Source organism: Amaranthus tricolor, chromosome 11 (genome assembly GCF_026212465.1).
Source record: "Amaranthus tricolor cultivar Red isolate AtriRed21 chromosome 11, ASM2621246v1, whole genome shotgun sequence".
In the NCBI taxonomy this organism is placed as follows: domain Eukaryota; kingdom Viridiplantae; phylum Streptophyta; class Magnoliopsida; order Caryophyllales; family Amaranthaceae; genus Amaranthus; species Amaranthus tricolor.
Window position 1 is genome coordinate 23,295,512 of NC_080057.1, and position 21,643 is coordinate 23,317,154.

At 31.8% G+C, this 21,643-nt stretch overlaps 2 protein-coding genes across 2 annotated transcripts; one reads left to right on the forward strand and one right to left on the reverse strand.

Moving 5' to 3' along the window:
• The first annotated feature begins 1,633 nt into the window (after positions 1-1,633).
• LOC130827489 (endoglucanase 17) lies at positions 1,634-7,682 on the forward strand. The gene is made up of 8 exons (XM_057693220.1): positions 1,634-2,140; positions 3,243-3,449; positions 4,113-4,313; positions 5,013-5,105; positions 5,219-5,380; positions 5,789-5,900; positions 6,013-6,176; positions 6,871-7,682. The coding sequence occupies exons 1-8, from the start codon at positions 1,883-1,885 to the stop codon at positions 7,201-7,203; spliced, it is 1,530 nt and encodes a 509-aa protein (XP_057549203.1). The 5' UTR covers positions 1,634-1,882; the 3' UTR covers positions 7,204-7,682.
• A 2,056-nt stretch (positions 7,683-9,738) lies between these two features.
• Positions 9,739-19,534, reverse strand: LOC130827490 (sucrose synthase). The gene is made up of 15 exons (XM_057693221.1): positions 19,206-19,534; positions 18,819-18,951; positions 16,595-16,746; positions 16,323-16,515; positions 16,129-16,247; positions 15,478-15,694; positions 15,282-15,377; positions 14,967-15,140; positions 13,828-13,944; positions 13,541-13,707; positions 12,881-13,105; positions 12,016-12,337; positions 11,305-11,549; positions 11,089-11,227; positions 9,739-10,096 (listed from the first exon to the last, which is right to left on the reverse strand). The coding sequence occupies exons 1-15, from the start codon at positions 19,298-19,300 to the stop codon at positions 10,022-10,024; spliced, it is 2,469 nt and encodes an 822-aa protein (XP_057549204.1). The 5' UTR covers positions 19,301-19,534; the 3' UTR covers positions 9,739-10,021.
• Positions 19,535-21,643: the final 2,109 nt, after the last annotated feature.

Consider the following 21,643-nt stretch of genomic DNA (forward strand, 5'->3'; position numbering starts at 1 on the left):
ATACATAAACGACATTAGTAACATTATCCAAATAAAAAACGAAGTGCACCGTGTCATGAATTGACATAACACATCCAAAGAGTATGAATTACTGACCTACAACTTCAACAAAAATTCTTAAACTGCAATATATATTTATAGGTAGTACTTCCATATTCAATCCAACTTTTTAAAAATTATGGAAATTATCAATTTCACTCCTTAATTTTTTGCACTTTATTAATACCTCTGAGTTTTTTCAATGGTACCCTTGTGTTATTGAGCGTCTTACAATTGTAACATTTTTTAATTTTTTCCGTTCAAAATCGTCCAAAACCGTTAACTTTTTTCTTTTTCTTTTATTTTTTTATTATTTTAAATTGAAAAATAAAAGAAAAAGAAAAAAGTTAACGGTTTTGGATGATTTTGGACGGAAAAAATTAAAAAAGGTTACGGTTGTAAAACATTCAATAACGCGAGGGTACCATTGATAATCGAAAAAACTCATGGGTACCGTTGATAAAGTGAAAAAACTTAGAACTACCATTGATAATTTCTCTAAAAATTATCGTTGTTTGTCGACAAAGGGGTGTTTAATAACTAGTTTTTTATTGACTTTTTTTAGCTCAGATTTTTTATTTTATGATTAATTAAACAATTGAAAAATGTTTGGTAAATAATATTCAGGTCCAAAGTAAAATGTTAGTTTTTGGCTTTTACACATTTTTTCTTTAATAAAAACGTTTTACAATAAATTTTATCAAATATCTTTGTAATAGATGGCTTAAACAACTAGTGTCTCATCCAATATAATTAATTGATCAAACTAGCCAACAACTTCAATCATTAGTTTCAATCAACAATCATTTGCCTAATAAACACAAATAATAGTTGATAAAAGAATTTTTTTTTATTGAATTTTGACTTTTTAAGTGGTCAGATAGTCAAAAAATATTTGGTAAATTGTTTCTAAGCCAAAACCAAAACGCTACTTATAACAAATTTTTTCATCGGCTTATAACGTTTGACATGCTTTTTCACTAATAAACATCCAACAACCAACAAATAATATTCACCAAACATCTCCATAAGAACTAACTTAAACAGTTGACTTATCAATCAATACTTTCAATTGGTCAAACCAGCTAATAGTTTCAACCAACAGCTTCAACTAACAATCATTTTCCAAACAAATTCATTAAATAATTTATCCGTCTAAAAGTAGTATTAGTTTATCTGTCCCACCAAATTTGCTTCAAAGGCATTTGGTAAGGAAACCACAAAAATGAGAAAAAAAATATTGTAGAGTAACGAGAAAAATATGTACATAAGATGTAAAAGAAATTAAAGAAAAAATATGAACCATAGTGAAAAAATGGGGCAAATTACAAACTACAAAAATATTATACTTCCTCCTTTTCAGTACACTTAATATATTTGACTTTTAACGTATTTCAATGCGTTATTTTGATTAAACAATTCAATGATTAAACGATTAAGCAATTTCATTTTATGAAATTATACGATTAAATGATTTAAATAAGATTCTATTAGATTATACTTTTCTTATACATTAGCCTAAAATAAACTTAAACGATAAATATTATAAATAATCATAATGCAGCAAAGAGTAAAATTCTCTCACCCGGTCACCCCCAAATATACTTTTTCACTATAACTAAATGGAAAACACCACAAGAGGCAGAAAACCTCTTTCCCAGGCCATTATAAATACAGAAGCAAGCTTCTCTATTTCCTCTGCACTCTTTTCCTCTTTCATCATTTTCTGAGCTCTACTCTCTCAGTACACAGAGAGGGAAAGAACAGTTATTAGTTAATAGTTAGTTAGTTATTACCTAACAAAACCAAGTAAAAAACTCACATTTTATCTCCTCAAGAATCAATGGCAGATTCAAGATCCTCTGTTTTTGTTATCCTCTATTTCTGTACCTTATTTCTCCTCTGTAATGGTAACACATTTCGCCGTAGCCACCCACACAAAGGCGTTCATGGGCATTCTCGGTTAGCACCCCACAATTACAGGGATGCTTTGACTAAATCTATCCTCTTTTTTGAAGGTCAAAGATCTGGTAAACTCCCTCCTAACCAAAGAATTTCTTGGAGGAAGGATTCTGGACTTTCTGATGGCTCTGATTTACATGTATGTTTACTACATTTCTTCTATAATAGTGTTAATTAAATCTTTTTGTTATTTGGTTAAAAGCAATTCACAAATTTCTACGTGAGAACATCTCTAATTGAGTCGATCAATTATAATACTTGCACTTATTATTTCTTTTGGTTGTTTCACAATGCTAGCATTGTTTCCATCTTTGTCAAAAAGAACTCAATAATCCTCATTTATTCCTATTTTATTTACACTTGTTACGTCATTATGTTTTACACTTGTTACGTCATTATGTTCAGGGTTGTTTTTGAGGGTAGTTTTGAGGTGCAATCGTCTAGGATCCTTTTATAAAGGGTTAAAATTGAGTTAATCCTTATAATTTAAAGTTAGTATTTGCATAAGTAGCTTTTAACATGGATCGAATTTAAAGCATTAGGTTTTTTAGTTAAGCGCTTGATTACTAAACTACATAATTAAAGAAAAAATAACCGAAATTTACTTATATAAAGACTTTTTTAATTTTTTGCTTAGGATAATAAAATTACCTTTTCACCCACCATGAGGGTAAAATACATAAAAATGCACCTAAAGTGACTTTTTTTAACCCTTGTGCCACAATACAGAGGTGCAAGCAATTAACAACTTAGAAAGTACTTAGCTAGCACTCTTAATGAAAATGATCAAAAGACCGGATTTAGTTATTCGAGGGATTAAAATTTATAAAAATTTCTCGTAGGAAAAATTCAAAAGTTGAGGGGATCGTGGCTGATATGGATACCCTTTAGTTTCAATCATAGTTAATGGATTATTAAATTATATAAAGTATAAAATAGAAAAATGATATAAATATAAGTGATTGACTCACGCTATTTTACTATTTTGAATTTTTTCAGTTTTATTAAATAATTCAGCAAGTTTTATATGAGACCGTTTCACTATAACACGATGTTATATAATTAGTCTATTTTTTAATTCATCACTTTAAGACAATTAGTGTAGACTGAGTCAGTTCAATGCAAATAATCTTACCATGTGACAGTCTGATTTGATAATTTGTGTATAATTTTTACACAATCTAGCAACTTTTTGGAGAAATTGTATGAAATTGGTTTTTGGGATGAAAAATGAAATGCAGGTGGATTTAGTGGGAGGATATTATGATGCAGGGGATAATGTGAAGTTTGGATTTCCAATGGCTTTTACCACAACAATGCTTTCATGGAGTGTGATTGAATTTGGTGGGCTTATGAAGCAAGAACTCCAACATGCCAAACAAGCCGTTCGTTGGGCTACTGATTATCTCCTTAAAGCTACTGCTCATCCTGACACCATCTATGTTCAGGTATAAAATAACACCCTATCAATAATGTATCATTACCTCAATGCTGATCCCACTTAAGTGGATGTATCCATATAAGTGGACCCACGGCTGATTATGGGACGAATTATCTCAACCTCACGGCCTTATATGATGTTAAAGCTGAAGATGCTTCTTGAATATGAAGCGACTCACGGAGAAATGTTGAAAATACTCACATATGAGATTTCACGTCAGTAATATAATGAGTTGTAAAGTTACATATAATAATTGGTGGGTTTTGGAAAAGAGTGAACATCATTAAATGTATATAAGTCCACGCTCATTAATTAATCGTAGGTTTGTAGGCCTAAACCTATGGGTGCTCCGTGGGTGGGTCCACACAAATAGGCCCACAGAGTGATTATTGACGAATTATCACGGCATCAGGAACGACATTCTTTTCGATCTTGTTTGGCGTAGGGGTGGAATGTGCGAATATTAATTTTGCATCGGGTTACAAAGATATGTCTTAAAATCACCGTTGGTAAAAAGCAAAAATAATAAATTTGTTTTTTTGAGCTTTTTTTTCTTCAATTGTAAAAACTAGTAATGATTCTTGACATCTGTAAGGTGTTCGACCGTTAAAAAATTTAAATTTAATTTATTAAATCAAACAAGGTTTAAAAAATTATCGGTTATTTGAAGGTAGGAGATGCAAAAAAAGATCATGGTTGTTGGGAAAGACCAGAAGACATGGATACACCAAGAAGTGTGTTTAAGATTGACAGAAACAACCCAGGAACAGAAGTTGCTGCTGAAACTGCTGCTGCTCTTGCTGCTGCTTCTATGGTCTTCAGAAGGAGTGACAAAGCTTATTCTAGGGTTCTCATTAACCGTGCTATTAGGGTAATTTTTTCACTTTTCCATTTATTTTCACGTTATTCAATATATTATTTTCACATTAGTTATCTATGTCATTGGACACTCTCACTTGGAGTGATTTGGGATCGTATGTACACAATATGGTAACACTAACAATGAGGTTCTTACTGATTAACCCTTGATATAAAAGTGACGTGTGATTTTATATATATATATATATATATATATATAAAGTGCATGTGATTTAATAAGCTATTTTAATATAGTTTATTATTGTAATCTAAAATCAATAGTACTATTTTAAGACACTATTTTGATCTTTAATTTATATTTTTATGATGAAAAATATTCTAAAAATATGCATGCATTTTTTTAGAAAAAACGAAAATTATATTCCCTTCTATTCTTTATAGTAGTCTAATTTACTGTTTATTTATCACTCTTAGTTTGCATGTTATTCTTAATCTATAAATTAATACATAGTTATCAGATATCTTGTTTGATTCGTCTCAATACATTGAAATATTATTATTAACTTTTCATAATTTTTAATTAAGCAAAATCAGAGATATAAGTGTTGTTTCGGCAAGTGTGAAAAAACAAAATAAAACCACCAAGTTGAATACAAGGGAGTCGTAATTGATGTATAAAACCACCAAGTGTTGCAACTAATTTGAACGGGACGATATTTATTTTAATATTTTATGAATTTTTTGAGTGAAGGTGTTTGAATTTGCTGATAAGCACAGAGGATCTTATAGTGATGGACTCAAGAGCTATGTTTGTCCCTACTATTGTTCTTTCTCTGGTTATCAGGTATTACATTAATAATTAATTACATCAATTTTGAGGCAATTTTTTTTATGAATTTTTTTGATAAATAATTTTAATTTAATTTAATTTAATTTAATTTAATTTAATAAAATAAGGATGAGCTATTGTGGGGGGCAGCATGGCTTCATAGAGCAACAAGAAACCCAATGTACTTAAAATACATTGAAAGAAATGGGCAAGTGCTCGGTGCAAGTGAGGAAGATTTCACCTTTGGTTGGGATAACAAACATGCTGGTGCTAGAATTCTTCTCTCTAAGGTATTACTTCTCTCTCTCAACTTTTTTTTGGCACTAATTTCTTTTTATTTTCCACCTAATAAATTATTTTATCTATCCACAAAATTAATAATAAATCTATACTTTCTTACATATTTGACATTTTACGTAATTTAATATGTTATTTTAATAATTTATATATTAAATTATGTATAATTAAAAATTATAAAAAGTTTATATTATGAAAATATGCAATTAAACAATTCAAACAAAATTTTATTTGATTTATAACCAAATAAAAAAAATATATGTGGGGAATATGTAAAATTTTTAATCAATTAAAAAAGAGTTTAAGGAGGAGCCGAACCTTAGCCTATTAAAGCGAAGATTTGCTCAGCCCCACAGCCAACCATCATTGTCCATTTTATTTGACTTCGTTCTTTATTATAGTCTTTCCTGGTTCAAGGAATGCAAGCTCTCCATGAATACAAAAGTCACTCAGATAATTTCATATGTTCACTTATTCCTGGTGCACCTTCCTTTACTGCTCAGTACACTCCAGGTGGGACCCTTCTCTTTTTATTCATTTTTTATTTATTATAGTTTATTAAATAAAATGGGATAAAATGTAAAAATAAATGGGCATAAAAAATGAATATTTGTAATTAATGCAGGAGGACTTCTATATAGGATGAGTGATAGCAATATGCAATATGTGACATCCACATCATTTCTTCTCTTAACATATGCCAAATACCTAAAGTCTTCTCATATGACTGTCTCTTGTGGTGCCACTATTATCACTCCTAAGACCCTTCGTTCCCTTGCTAAAAAACAGGTGCCTCTTTTTTTTACACTGCTAATATTATATTATTATTTTTTATTCGCTTTGTTCTCATGAGTTTTGCAACATTTTGATAAAGTTAGAAATTGACACATTCCACACCCTAATTTTAGCTTTAGGTTTGAATCCGAACCTTAATTTTAAGGGTCTAGATGAGTAGACATGATTTAATTTTAAACCTCTATTTATAAAAAGGTTTAATGAGAATGAGTGTAAATTTTCAAAATATGTATCATATCATTCCTATGGTAATGAAACTTTTGATTATAAAAAGATTTTTTTGCTCACAGCTTTTCATTACCATCTAATATCATGTTTTCAAATAGTAAAGCAGTGGAATGAATTTTGTAAAGAAAATGAGATTATTGAAGGAGAGTAAGTATAAATATTAAACTTGTCAACATAAATTCCTACCAAAATCACACTAAATTTTTATTAATAATCCTACCATTTAATACCGATTACCAAAAGGTCGTAATAAAGTCAAAAAAATTAACCCTAAACCTTAAAATAAGGTAGGGTCCAAAGGGTCTGAATAGGGTTTTAGTTCATTCCCTATCCCTAGATGAAATATGTGTGTCTTTGAAAACAAATGTTGCAAACTTATAAGATGAAAAGTGTACGTAGTACATATGATAACGTGATTAGAAAAAAGATTAATTTGTTTAATGAAAACGATGAATATTAGGTGGATTATTTATTGGGTTCGAACCCAAAAAAGATGTCATACATGGTTGGGTACGGGCCAAGATACCCACAAAGAATCCATCATAGAGGAGCATCACTACCCTCCATTGCAAAACACCCACAAAAAATAGAATGTTCACCAGGGTTTGATTTCATGAACACGGAAGCACCAAATCCAAATGTACATGTAGGTGCAATAGTTGGTGGGCCCGACCAACATGATATGTTCCCAGATGAAAGGTCTGATTATGAGCAATCTGAACCGTCCACTTATATCAATGCTCCTCTTGTGGGTACCCTTGCTTACTTGGCTCACTCCTTTGGCCAACTCTAAAGCTACCCTTTAACACTTGGGTTTGCTTTTTTTTTTTTTTTAATATCATCCTCATCAAACCAATTTATATTATCATCCTCATCAAACCAATTTATATTATGCTCGAAAGCAGGATCTGGATGAAGAAATATTTTAATTATTAATCAAGTGTAACTAATGGGATGGAATTGAGGTTTAAAGTTGGAACCCCTTGGGAGATCATGCCTAAAAAATAGGTGGCAACAATTAACAAGAGTGGTTCTTTTTTTTTTTTTTTTGGTATTTTAGGATTTAATCTTAAATTAATATTAGTATTGTTCTTGTTTTAGTACTACTATTATAGTTTAAGCTTTGAGGAGTAATGTTTATTGATTTAGATTACCTTTATCTCTTGATTGTAAGGCAATATATTGTTGATTTAGTGCCACAAATTTCGAGTTGGTTATTGTAAAATTCTATATTATTATGGGATAATGAACTTATATTTTATTAAAAAACTATTGTAATCACATCATGATTTTCTTTATTAATTTATCCCTCTAATTTATCTATATTGAGATTTTAATATCTCAATTTAGCATGAAAAAAAAACATTACATGCTTATATTATATTTTATGTGGGAAGATACATAATTTTGAAAGTTTAGTTAGCTTATGCCTTATAGTTTTTTAATTTGTAATACTTTTATGTTTGATCTATATAACTAAATGTCTCTTTGAGTTATCAATATTCAATACTTACTCCTATAGGAGTATAATTGAATATCATTAGCTCATTACATCAATCTCATCAATAGATATGGATATTGTTAAGAAAATCAACATACCAATGATAGTATTATTAATCAATCTCACTACAATTGCTAAAACTCTTGAGTACAAGATAAGAGTACATATTTGTAAATATATTGTAAATCTAATATTTATTATTATATACGCCTTACTTTAGTTCAGATTTAGTTTTGCATAACTCTAATTAACTGTTTGTATGTCTTAAATGAGAAGTGAAAAATAAAGAGAAAAAAAGATATTTTATGGAAAAACAAGTGAAATGTGTGATGAGATAAAAAACAAATAAAATGTATGAATGAAAATTAAAAAAAAGGTATAGAAAATCAACAAAAATAAAAATGTAGAAAATCTCACGAGACAATTTAAATTGGAAGACGTAACAAAACCCATAAGACAGAGTGAGTATCTTAGAATGTGACATGTGGAAGTGGAACTATTGTTTCTACTAACATGTCTTGTTCTTTAGAAGTAGATAATTTCACCAATCCTTGGAAAGTTTTGTGGTTGCATTGTTGTTGATAGGTTGTACAATTATCCTTTAGGCGTATCTCATGTTTGGAACAGATATTGACTAATTAGGATATTGCTTGCTCAGATAAGTTTGTGATTGAGGAGAAGATTCACACAATTTTAAACATATTTTTCACTCTTGATTGGAATTATGTGTAAAAAAGACTCCCTTAATCTTACCCGTTTAATCATTTTTCTTTTTAGTTGGTGTTATGGATTTTACTCTAATAATAATTTTTAGATATATTTTTTTTTTAATTTTCATTTATATATTTAACGTATCTTTAATCTTATCTGCACATTTCTCTCATTCTTCCATTAATACTCATTTATTTCATTTCAAATGTCTCATTTGCTTGTTGCACGTTTATCAATGTACTAATTTAATACTTAACAACGATAAATGTGTATAATTAAAAATTATAAAAACTAGATGCTAATAAACCTTATGTAGAGAAGAATTTTACAAAATCTCATTTGACTATATTTTAATACATGATAACGTGGATTAAAAGTTACTCCCTCCTAATTACGCTAAGTGTCTTATCTTCCTATTTGATCAAGTCACCCTATAAGTCTCATTTCTATTTTGGATATGTTAAATTTATCAATTTACCCTTATTAAACTTAACTTTTTCACACCTTTACACCTACTAACCCCACTTTACCATATCAAAATTTAAAAGCACTAGACTTTTTCTTTCACATATGGTCCTATTTAACTATTTAAAAAATGATAAAAAATCAAATGAAACACATTGAGTGAATAAGAAGTACTTTTTTATTCTCTAGCCTACTTATATAAATGTTTTTTTTTTTAAAAAGAAAGTTGACGCATGAGTTGGTGGGTCACGAATCTGTATAATCCTAGCATGAAAAAGAAGAGGCATGTGATTTAGATGATAGGTCACAAAAAAGCTGCATCAATTGACGATTTGGGGAAGTTGTGTCATAATACTTCTACCGAATACAACTAGTATTCACAGCTCACCACTCACCATACTCAGACAGTCAGACCCTTCCACTATTAACAATTTTGCATTAATATGTATTTTGTTAAATTATCAATCTCATACTTATTATCAGAACATAAATTTTTTTTTTAAATTATCTCACCGGGATATGATTTCCCACAAAAACAACTCAGAATTTTGCGCATCTTATTGGGTCATACTTCTATTCTGATAAAAACTGGTTCTAATTTTAAAAAACAAGTTTAAAATAAGAAGTTTTAACTAATTTAATTAGACTAATTTAGCGTAATATAAGACCGTCTCATAGTTAGACCATTTTGAAATGAGAATTTATTTATATATTTACATGGTACATCAAAAGAACACCTGGTCTTCTATTTACATTAGTTAGCATCATATCTCATTCGCATTCATACATCATAAAGAAGCAATTAAAGACAACTACTTTATGACTTTATTCACACTACACAAAACAAAAGCAGGAAAACCAAGCACACATACACACACTAATTAGTGAAAACAGACACATCTTAAACGTACAACACGATACAACGCAACATTGTTCATGGTCCACGAAATGTGGCAATTGCATCCGTCGTAGTAGCCTCGTCATCTGATGCCAGAGGTACCGACTTCGCCTGAAATAAAAAATGCGAGAAACAAAACGAGAAATATTAATTTTAATTTTATGTTCCGAAAACTTATGAAACACATTTTGATTTAATAAAGCTAAGATAAGGCCATGACGTCGTCCAAGTACATTGATGATAAGTAGGAAATAACCATAACATTAATTGTAAAGCAAATGTCGTGTCAAAAAACAACTCATCTTGTATGAGATTGTCTCACCTTAAGACGAGTATAATTAGCCCATTTCTCTAATTGATCACTTTAAAATTGTAGCCGATCACTTTAACACACTAAATTTACATCAGTCAGCCCAATAGAGAGATGGGAGCATCTCATCTGAGAATTTGTGATGAAAAAAGAACATAATTTAACCATAATAGTAAAAGAAAAAAAGACCCATGTTTTTTTACAATATATGAACGGTTCGAGGGGTTTAGTTTCACGTTTCACGTTTCACGCCTCTATGAGTCATGACACATCAACAAACCCATTGCCCATTGCCCATACCAAAGAAGCAAACCATCCTTAAAGGCAGCTTCAAGCTATAGGTTCAGCTGCCTTCATTCTCAAAAAACCTTGAGTTGCATATTAACACAATACAAAACAGCATCCAAGCCGCGACCAAAGCATGTATCCAGATACGGTTTTCTATATAAGTTAAAAGCCATGGTAGTAGATAAACTTCGCGAGGTTAGCTACAATATATAAGAGTACTTTATATGTTATAGAGCGAATAGCAATGACTTGCATGGAGAGTGTTAAATTTGTTGCGGGGCTTACATATTAGGCCCAGACTACAGAAGAATAAGACCACATATAAGCTTGGTGAGTTTCCATTCTAAAATCAATTGATAGTAACTGAAGTATCCCAGTTGGTTAAACTCCCCCTAATTTTTCGAATTGGGATCAAAAGAAGGTGCAGATAGGCTATTACAAATTGCGTTCGGAGAGCAGAGGGTAAAACGAAAAAGACAGTTTGGACGTTAAAGAAAGAACTAACCAGATCACGGAACATGAGAATGTAGAACATCTCGAGATAACGTCGAGTCTCTCTTCTCTCGAGTTTAGAGACATATTTCCAAAAACCGTACACCCCCGCCAATGTCATTAACCTTTCGGAATACTTTTGCCAGGTATACCTGCAAATTACAACACAAACCAAGTAAGCACACTCACAGCGTTACTAATGCATTTGCAAAGATTTGGTCCGGCTAACCTTTCCATAATCCTTTGCAACCCTCCCTCGGAAATTTTATACCAGTAGCTAGGATCCTCTCTGCACTTTTCAAAGAAATCAGACATCTTTTCCGTAGCTTGATCAGCATGATATGGATCGATATGAAATCCAGAGACACCATCTTCTATAATCTCTGCAGGACCACCGTGACATGTAGCAAATGTAGGGAGACCACAAGTCATTGCTTCAACAACTGTAAGCCCAAAGGCTTCGTAAAATGCAGGCTGCAAAAAAGAAAATATGTCTTGAGTTTCAGTTTGTCTTGTATGAGACCGTCTCATCAAGACGGGCTCAAAACACGGCCTACTAAAAAAAGAAAATTTGTTAGCTAATTTAAATTAATATCCTAAAACCGTTTTAAATCTTTTTTTTTGTTTATCCTTTTTTTCAAAAAATAATTATAATTTGCGCAGCCCAATACAGACCGTCTCACCGTGAGACGGTCTTAACAAAGAATTTGTTTTGGAGTTTTGGTGATGGGGATAGAGTTTTAGTTGCTAGTAAGTTAGAAAAGGCACAACTTGAATGTTGAGGAAAAATAATTTGAAACACGAAGGCAACGCATAATGCAAAAAACACGATGAAATTTTATTAGACCTTTACAGTATGGTGATTTCATTTCATCGTTAGGAAAGCATTAACTAAACTCAACATGTAAGACGTAAGTGATTAGGATAAAGTAGGGCATACCTGAACAAAAATTCCTCGTTTGTCACAAATGTAGCGGTATAGTTCACCATTTCTTACTCTATTTGTTTGAGAAGATATCCACCGGAATTGTCCTTTTAAATTGTACTCGTTAATAAGGTTATGCATCTTTTCGATTTCAGCAATTTCTTCTCTGTCATTCGACTTTTTTACATCATTGTAACCCGCAACCACAACAAGGTTGGCCTGTTCCCGGAGTTTAGCATTTTTGCCATAGCACTCCACCAGTCCAGTTATGTTCTTCACACGGTCTAGCCTTGCCATGGAAAATATAATAGGCTTTGAGGGATCGTCCAGTATGCCACTGCAGAGATGAAATTGCTAGTTAAGGAAAGAACACACTTAATTCATCATATATAAAAAGGAGAGTAAATTTCATAGGCTAAGGTAACCCAGTGTAACATAATTCGTCAGTTATTTCGCTTTTAGAATTTGCGATTCGCTCAAATGACCCTAAAATAGCCCTTCACTTTTTTTGATATGAGGTTCATAAAGAGATTATTGAATCATGTGACAGTGAACTAACCATAATTTCTATATCTTGAATTATTAACATTTTGAAACATTACATAAAAACCTGCACGTTTATGCTAAGATGTAAACCTGTGTTACATAATTCACCAGGTAATTCTTTTTTTGAATTCGCAATTCGCTTAAATGACCCAAAACCCACCATAATTCACTTTTTCAATTCTTGATTCGCGAGGAGATTAGCTAATCACGTGACACTGATTTAAACGGATTTGATCACTATAAACTTCCATAGTATCCTACTCATTTAAGTATCCTATGCTTATAAGTATAGGATCCATGCTATTAGTTTTAAATTGATAGAGTAGGAGATTACATGTGTTCATCGTTCTGTTCAGGATCGAATAAGAGCTCTTCTATGAAGCTGTGAAATGCAGTGAGCCGTTTCTCCTTCTCTGAAAATGGAAAATAGATCGTCATGTCTGCTCCTGGTGAGACTATATTGAACTTGGGATCGAAGACATCAATCCCATGAACCACCCGGTAAAGCCCTGGCAAAGTGAAAGCCGTATGGTTCTCATATTGGCCAACAGTATTTTTCCTGCGAAAAAGAAAGTTGTTGTCATCCAGGAACTTTATCAAGTTGGATAGATCGAACAAACTGATTCATATAGTAAAACTTGAGAGCACTACATAAACACCAAAAAACTAACAAAAGACGGAATTATAGGATACATTATAGCCTAATCAACTTCATACTTTGTACGCACAAAAGTTTAACCCTTAACAGAAGTTAGAGGAGCAAACCAGGGGCGAATAAAAAAAATCAGTATAATATGGACCAAACACAAATTTATACATGTATATAGAACCAACTTAGCCGCCAGTTTTCTGTGTTATACGTTGCACAATTCACTATTAATAGAGTTCATGTTCAAATGACCCAGGCCATGGCCTAGGCCCGGGCATAGATTCCTTCACGTGCAAGGTAAACCAACTATTTGAAGACATAAGGAGCAAGGTCATTTGCACTTACGTTCCAGCTATCTCTTGGTAAGTACTCGTAATGATAAAATCAGCGTGATTCATTGCCATTAAGTCAGCTGAAAACTGACAAGAGAAATGGTATTTATCCTCGAGGTTTTTCCAGTATATATCAGAATCAGGGTACTTGGTCTTCTCCAATGCGTGGGCTATGTTGCACTGAAATACATTACATAAAGCAATAAATATGGAGAAAAAATATAGACGATAAAATTATTGATGCTATAAAGAAACTATTATATGTACTCCTTAATATGACCTCAAGGGAAAAGGATTAACCTGGGTGACTCCCATTTTGTGAGATAATAAAGAAGCAACAATATTTCCATCGCTGTAGTTTCCAATTATCAGGTCCGGACGACCTTGCAACTCGCCAATAATTTCACTGGCCGCGTCCTGAGAAAAGCAAATCACACAGTTCACTTCTATTGGCATATATAAAAATGAATTCTATTAGTCTATACAAGAAAAAGTTCAAAACTTGCTATCAGACATGCTGCAAATTATTCAACTCATAATCCTGTGAACTTAGGCGAGTCATGAATATCGATGTGCATAAGGTCTAACAATCTAATATTATGGAAGGTCATAGAATAACCTATGCCTCAAAGATGCTCCATCTCCGACTTGAATTTAATGCCAATTCGAACAGTTTGAACTTTGAGTAGTTACTCAAAAGCAGCCTTTACACCTCAAAAGTAACATATTGAACCAGTGTAACATAATTCGCTAGCTAATCTGCTTTTTGAATTTGTGATTCGCTCAAAATTTCCCAAGAGTAGCCCAAAACTGATCATAATTCGCTTTTTTCGATTCGCGATTTGAGGAGAGATTAGCGAATCACGTGACACTGGAATGAACCACCAGACTAAAAGAAGAATGAAACTGCAATCAAAGTGCGACTATATAAAGCCAATTCAAAAGCTCATCTCAATGCTAGTGGAGGAAAGTCGAAGTTGAAAATATAGTATAGAGAACTCCCAAAACAATTAGCCATAAATATAAGCTCTTCATTGTCAAAGCCTACTACTAGCTAGCACCGTTCCATCTTCCTCCCACTTTCAAGGTCATTTCCATACGACCATACCTACTTCATTTTCTATGTATATTCACACATTAGCACCTTCTCATCTGTTGAATATTTGGGGCACTACCCCAACCCAACATGTCTCAAACACAACTGAGATAGACAAATAACATATCCACGCTTAAAGAAGGAACCCATAAAAACTAATCTTGAATTGGAACATTATCTAAAATCAGAACTTATCACGTTAATTTGCTTTAGTTCATCTAGGAAACCTTATACATATTTTGTATCAAGATAACATTTCTGTAACCAACATCAAAAGCAGTATACCAATATGCCAATCATGAATAGTATCAAAAACAGGTTTTCATGGACCCTAAGCAATTACCTCTGTAAACCTTTCTAGATATGGCCACACATCAAATCTGGATATCCATTTATGAAGGATTCCTTTATCAGATCGGAATGGAACTCGCAAGATACTGGCATGTTCAGTTCCACTAACTCTTTCCAACCGCTGGTTGCATGTGGTTCCTTTAGCATCGGGAATCAACCGACTCACCTAAATGAAAAACTAGCACATCAGAATATTAACTACAACCAGCAATCCAGGCCCGGTGCCCTCTATCAAAAACATAAAAAATATGGACATTAGAAATTAGGTTATCATAGAAAGTACTATCCGCCCCAGACAGAATCTTACGATAAGAATTCTTGGAGTTACATCCAGTCCTTGCTTCTTAATTCGTTCAACCATTTCATGTTCCAAAGCTCTCACTTGATCAAGTATATAAACAATCTACAAAAGGAAATGAGAATAGATGTTAGATGAATTATGGAGCAAAAACAAATATTCATAAGAACATACGAACTCTTGAATGTTGAAAGTAGGCTTATACCTGTCCGCCAGTATCAGGCAAGCCAAGCACATGAGCCTGGCCGAAGTATCCATGTACGGATAGAATAACCACATTAAACACCATGGGAAGTCTTCCAAGGAAGGTCTCTAATGTAGAGGGATCAGGAGCCTGAAGTATGTCCATTAGAAGATGCATCATGTCTAGAACTCTGGCTGCAGTATCACCCCAACCTCTTTCAAAACCCATGCCTTGTAGTCTGCAAATTCATGACATATAGCAAGAGATTTTATATTCCCATCAACAACCAAATTTTAAAATGTGGGACATTGCGAACATTGACTCAATAACAGATAAAGGTCGAGAATACATGTATTCAAAATATAGAAAAAATTACAAACAATAATACGACATTTTGTTATTTCACTACAATAATACCAACTTTTAAATTAACCATGAATGATACCAACTTATGGGGTGTTTCCCTAGAATATCCTTAACATGTTAAGGATCAAACTATAGGAGATTATATGGCAAAAGAATTGGTAAATTAGCTAATTAACTAAATTTGGTATTATTCTAGGAAAAAACCCTTGGTGATATACATGGTTAATCAAAAGTTGACATTATTGTACGGAAATTAACGAAAGGTTGTATTATTCGCGGTAATTTTCCCCAAAATAAAAGCATTACACAAATTCAAATTCTGAGCATGGAGTATCTGGTGGGAGCTTGGATAGATGATCCTCAGCCTTTGACAAGGCAGACTGAAGACGGGATATAGATTGTATACGATCATTCAACATCATGACCTGCACGATTACTGGTAAGTTAATTAGAGCATATCTTCTATGTTTCCATCATTGAAGAGTAATAGCGTAACTAACCAGTCCTTTATGTTTGTGCATTCGAAGGAAATTGAGCAACGGCTCCAAACAATCTTTGTTGCGAAACATGATTGATGATAAGTGTCTGTTGAGGAACTGAACTCCATTGCCAATCGATGAAGAGCGTGTGGGACGTGGAACTGATTCAGTAAAAGGCTCAAAATCAAGCTCAAGCACATAGTGATCGTCAGTCCTGCACCAATAAAAACACGAGAAATATAAAGACTTGAAAATAAGATCAGATTCATAAAATTACAAAAATATATGCTTACTTTCCATTAACAAGTTGTTCCTTGAAGCAGAGGTATTCAGATACAGTTAACTGCTCCACATTAAGTTCATAGACATTAACGCGAACATATTCCCAAACTCCAGGCCTTGGACGAATTGCTATAGCAACAAAGGGTGGAACAACTATAGCTTCCTACCACAAAACAAAACAAACTACATTTAAGAATAAAATGGAAAGTGTAAGAATATGGAAAAATAACCAAAGACCCATTTTCAAAATCCACTAGCCATTTCTATCAGGCTTCTTGTATAAACTTAACTTGTCATGGACTCATGGAAACAAAGGAAGTATATTATAAATTTCAGCAAGTCTGACTCTTTAACAAGAGCACCATGGGCGACGGCTTGCGGGCCCGTTATTTTGAGGAGCCTAAATTTTTCGATATATTTAATTTTTAATTATATACTTTTACGTAGATGAATAAATGATAATATAATCCTTCGAATGATAATGATCTTCTATAATTAATGGTCATTTGTGACCTTGCTAATGATTAGTTATTTGTTTTTGGGTTATTGGTTGATGGATATAATTTGATTTTTTCATCGATAATCATTGTGTTTTTATAACTAAGTAATGAAAATTTAAATTTATTGTATTTTTTTAGGTTAATAAGTTAGCATATTAGTGTTTTGTCTAATTGATAAAATTAGTAGTTTTTGTCACATAAAAAAGGCATAACATTCGTAGTTTAAGAACTCATTGTATCCTTTCGCTCAAGGCCCCAAAAACATCCAAGACGGCCCTGAATTTTAGATCAATACATATTTGCCAAATAGCTTTCTTGAAGCTCAAAATCACCCATTAATCAAACAATTATTCCCTATAGTTCGTCATAAAATGAAGTCTAAGATCATAAACTAGTATATTATTATTTGTATTACAAGAATTCCCAAAAGCAAAAACAAATGTTTTGCTAAAATAGTCATGAATCAAGAACAAGTTGATATTACAAAAGTTTGCTTACTAAATTCAACCATGAAATACAAGCATATCATGTAATCCCTTATCACTTTCAACACCATTAGCATGCACAACCACACCTTTTTTTGGCTCAAATTGAAATTGACCTAAAGACAATGATTCCTCCGCAACATCAAAGACATCATTTTTATTGACATACACTTCCTAATTCATTTGCTCAAAGACAAGTTAATGATTTCTAGGAACTACAACTTGCAAGTTGCAATCCCTTTAGTTCTTACAAAGGATAATCTTAAGTAAATATGTGGGGCCCAATTCCCATAAACCACACTAGCTCAATCTAGAACAACCCAAGTTTGTCCATTTTTTATATCTCACTTTCCGTACATCAGTGTCACAACCCATTAAACCCCACAATTGCTAATGATCCATGGTTTTATGTCCATGTTAAAAAGGTCAAACCTGTCTCATTACACATTAGTGCCAAAATGAAAAACCCTCCATAACTTCATGGTTATCCACCATTTAAAAGTTATTTTCCCTTTTCATACAAACAGATGGTGTAATTCATAATTGGAAGATACAATTATACAATTATAACATATGGATTTTCATACACAATTATAACATATTATTATCCTAATCCTAATGTCATTAAGTAGCAAAAAATAGTTTGGCAATCTCATAAATACGAAGCTTTAAGTATATCAAATTTTATATGATTACTTTTTAATAGAAATTGGCATTTCAGACGCAAAATTCATAGAATAGAGCATACATCACCATATAAAACTTGTTCTTTTCTATTTATTAAAGGAAAATTTTTAATAATAAAAAATCTCACCTTCACATTAATTTATAAATTACCCGTTAGTATAATTTATTTATCTAAAATACTTTTTACTTTATTATTTTTTTTACCCATAAATATGGTTTTCCTGGTCTTTCTATTGGTGCAAATACGTTGTGCAATCTAAACTTAAAAAGTATTTTAAATGGATATAGGATATAAAATTGAATTGTTCTATATTATTCAAAAGGTAGTATTTTTATTATCCCAAAATATAAAATGAGATTTTTTAATCTTAATTTTCTTTATAGAACAATCTTACTAAAACGGTCTCGCCATGAGACGCATTTGGTGAACGCCCGTCTTGCCATACCCCTACGTCAAATGAGGTTATGTTGCCAAAATCAAACAAAACTTTTAGCCTAAATCATAAAAACAGAGTATGAGCAGATTCAAAGCTAAAACAAACAAAAAAATGAAAGAAAAAAACCTGGGCAGAGCGAAGAACTTCACTAAAAGGACCATCACTAAGAATTTTTTTGCCTTTATCTTCACCGATTACATTTTCAAGTCCATCAATCAGATGATGCGGTTGTAATAAACATTTCCCTTGTGCCACATACCTATATACATCATCTCAATTTACACTGTCCAAACAAAAATTAACAAATTCTTTGAAGCACCTATTCAATTTCAAAAATTAACAGTTTTTATACTAGGTAATTTAATATTAGTATTAGTCTCAATTTTTTTGCCCTGTGCAATCCAATATGTCCGAACCTCTCCGAGAATCTTAACCATACGGAGGCGCTTCACGCACCAGACTTTAAACAAAAACCTAGAAAAAAAAAAACAAAAAAAGTACGAAGAATGAAACCTGGAAAGAAGAGAAACGAGTTCGTTTCGATGAACAGAAAGAGTATCTTCAACTCTTTCCCTCATACTGGGACTTTTTGTAAGTTTAGGCGCCATTGATGAAATGGATTACTATTATTTTGTGGAGAATCCGGAAAAACAGTAAAGTTTTTTAGAGAGAGAAATGTGATCAATGGAGGAGAAGAGGAGAGAGAGAAATGGAGGAAATTTGCAGAGAAAATGAAGGAAAAAGAGAAAGACGGTGGTTTGTAAGAGGAACAAGTGGCGGAATAAGGGTATCTTCGGGAAAACAATGAACTTACTGGGGAACTGTCCAGTGTCGTGTGACATTTTGGGATTATGATTGTGATTTTTTTTTTTTTTTTTTTTTTTTTGTTGTTTCTATGTCTTTGAGTTTACCACTTAAAAAGGCTCTTGTATATTTTATTTACGATAAATGTTTGAATGGATATATTTTTAAGAAAATTTGTTCAAAATAATCTTAATTATCACTTATTAGTCAAAAATAATCTCAATTATTAATTATTTTTTAATAATCTCAACTATGACTATAGTTTATTCATTGCGTGACCCTCCCCCATGTTACCGGTTACAACAGGTAAAATGAATTTCATACCCCTCTCCCATATGATTTTTCTTTTTTTTTTTTTACTTACTATTGAATTCAGTCTTCCTTTTCAATTCAATGCTCAACTATTTCTCCATTAATTCCCTCCAAAATTTCATACCTAATTCCTTCCCAAATTTCTTCCTCCCCAAATTAAATTTGTAACCCTAAAAATCAAATCTTTCGATCTTCCGTGTAATATTAATGGAATATTTGCAGTAATGAAATGTTGATTGAAATCAAATGAAATGTTGGTCCAAGCCTTATGGCAATTACATCAATATTAATAATGCATTGTAGTACATTGATTGCAATTACATCAAACAAACTTCTACAATCCTAACTAAGAAGAAATACAATCACAAACAAGATGAACCATGAGAACACAATCAAAATGTTGCTTCATAGTCTTCTTCCTTTGCTTCATTTTTTGAATTTTATCCGGTAAAACTTCAATTTCAACCTCTAAGTGTTCATGCTTGTCAATCTCGTTTCCCAATTTTTCAACATCATCTTCCCACTTTAAAAACTTACAGTTGAAATCCTTCAATAGTTACACAAGAAATCAGGTAAGAATTATATTTGGAAAAAAATCAAATTGAAAAATTTTCAGAGTTTTGCGCACTAACGGGCCAATTAGCACAACCATATATAGAATTTTTTTCCAGGCCTAGTACCTCGTTTGGCAATCTGCAATTACACAGGAAGATCATGGTAGCAAGTCAAGGTTTCTCCATAAAGTGGACCCTTAGATTTGGGGTTTGAAAACTTAGAAGAACAAGCATAATTCATTAGTTTTGGGGGAAGATTATTAAGATTTGGAGAAATTGGGAAGATTTTGAGGATATAAAATTTTAATAATTTTTAATTTTTATTTTAATTATTTTGGGGTTTAGAGTTCATCAATTGAGAGAAGAGTAATGGGGAAGAAGAAGAAGAAGGATTTAAATAGATGGAGGAAAGGGTTTTAACAGCACAATTGTAACCGGTTGCGGCCGGTAATAAAGGAGTTGAGTATGTTATGAATAAATTGTAATAGTTGGAATTATTTTTGGCTAATGAGTGATAATTGAGATTATTTTGAGCAAATTTTCCTTATTTTTATTGGAATATATTAATACAAATTTACGTCTTAAGGTAATTTTTTATAAATTTAAGGTGATTATTTTATAATTTAAAAAGTAATTAATTTGTAATTGGAAAAAAGTAATTCATTTTAAATTGTAAATTTTCATTATGATATCATAAAGGGAAATGTTGAGAATGAAATATGAAAATGACAAAATTTTAAAAGTCTTTATTAAATTCTCAACTTTAACTTAGATTGAATTTTAAATTTCTAATAAAATTATCATTCTTAGATATAGCGTTAGACCTTTTTGATAAATTTTATAAGTATTGAGGATAAAGTAACATTTTGTGAGTTTTAAATTGAGGATAAAGTAAAATCTCTTATTTTCAAAAAAAAAAAAAAATAAAATAAAAAAAACACTGTTTGTGAGTTTTGTCCATCCGCTCCACCGCTGTGCTTCTACTGGCTATTTTAGGAATCTATTTGATTGGTTGTGTTTTGGCTTTAAAGCTTTCTTGGATCCTCTTAATTACACATTTGAAGAGCATCATGAATCTCTTTCTAATGACTGTTTTTAAGTTAATAGACTATTTAACCGCATTTTCTTTTAAAAGTATGGGTTATAGTTTTTTTTTCCCATATTTTATTCTAATTTTTATCAGCGGGATATATTGGATATGATGATGATGATGGTGATGATGATTGAGTATTATGACTTAGTGACTCAAATTAATTTATAATATTAGAGTATATTCTTTTA

Excerpts from the sequence above, each read along its gene's own strand:
- LOC130827489 (XM_057693220.1), top strand. The coding sequence starts at position 1,883 with ATGGCAGATTCAAGATCCTCTGTTTTTGTTATCCTCTATTTCTGTACC. Across the intron at positions 3,450-4,112 it reads CTGACACCATCTATGTTCAG|GTAGGAGATGCAAAAAAAGA; the intron begins GTATAAAATAAC and ends GGTTATTTGAAG. Across the intron at positions 5,106-5,218 it reads GTTCTTTCTCTGGTTATCAG|GATGAGCTATTGTGGGGGGC; the intron begins GTATTACATTAA and ends TAATAAAATAAG.
- LOC130827490 (XM_057693221.1), bottom strand. The coding sequence starts at position 19,300 with ATGGCGCCTAAACTTACAAAAAGTCCCAGTATGAGGGAAAGAGTTGAA. Across the intron at positions 15,378-15,477 it reads TGCCTGATACTGGCGGACAG|ATTGTTTATATACTTGATCA; the intron begins GTATAAGCCTAC and ends TTCCTTTTGTAG. Across the intron at positions 12,338-12,880 it reads GAACAGAACGATGAACACAT|TGGCATACTGGACGATCCCT; the intron begins GTAATCTCCTAC and ends TCATCTCTGCAG.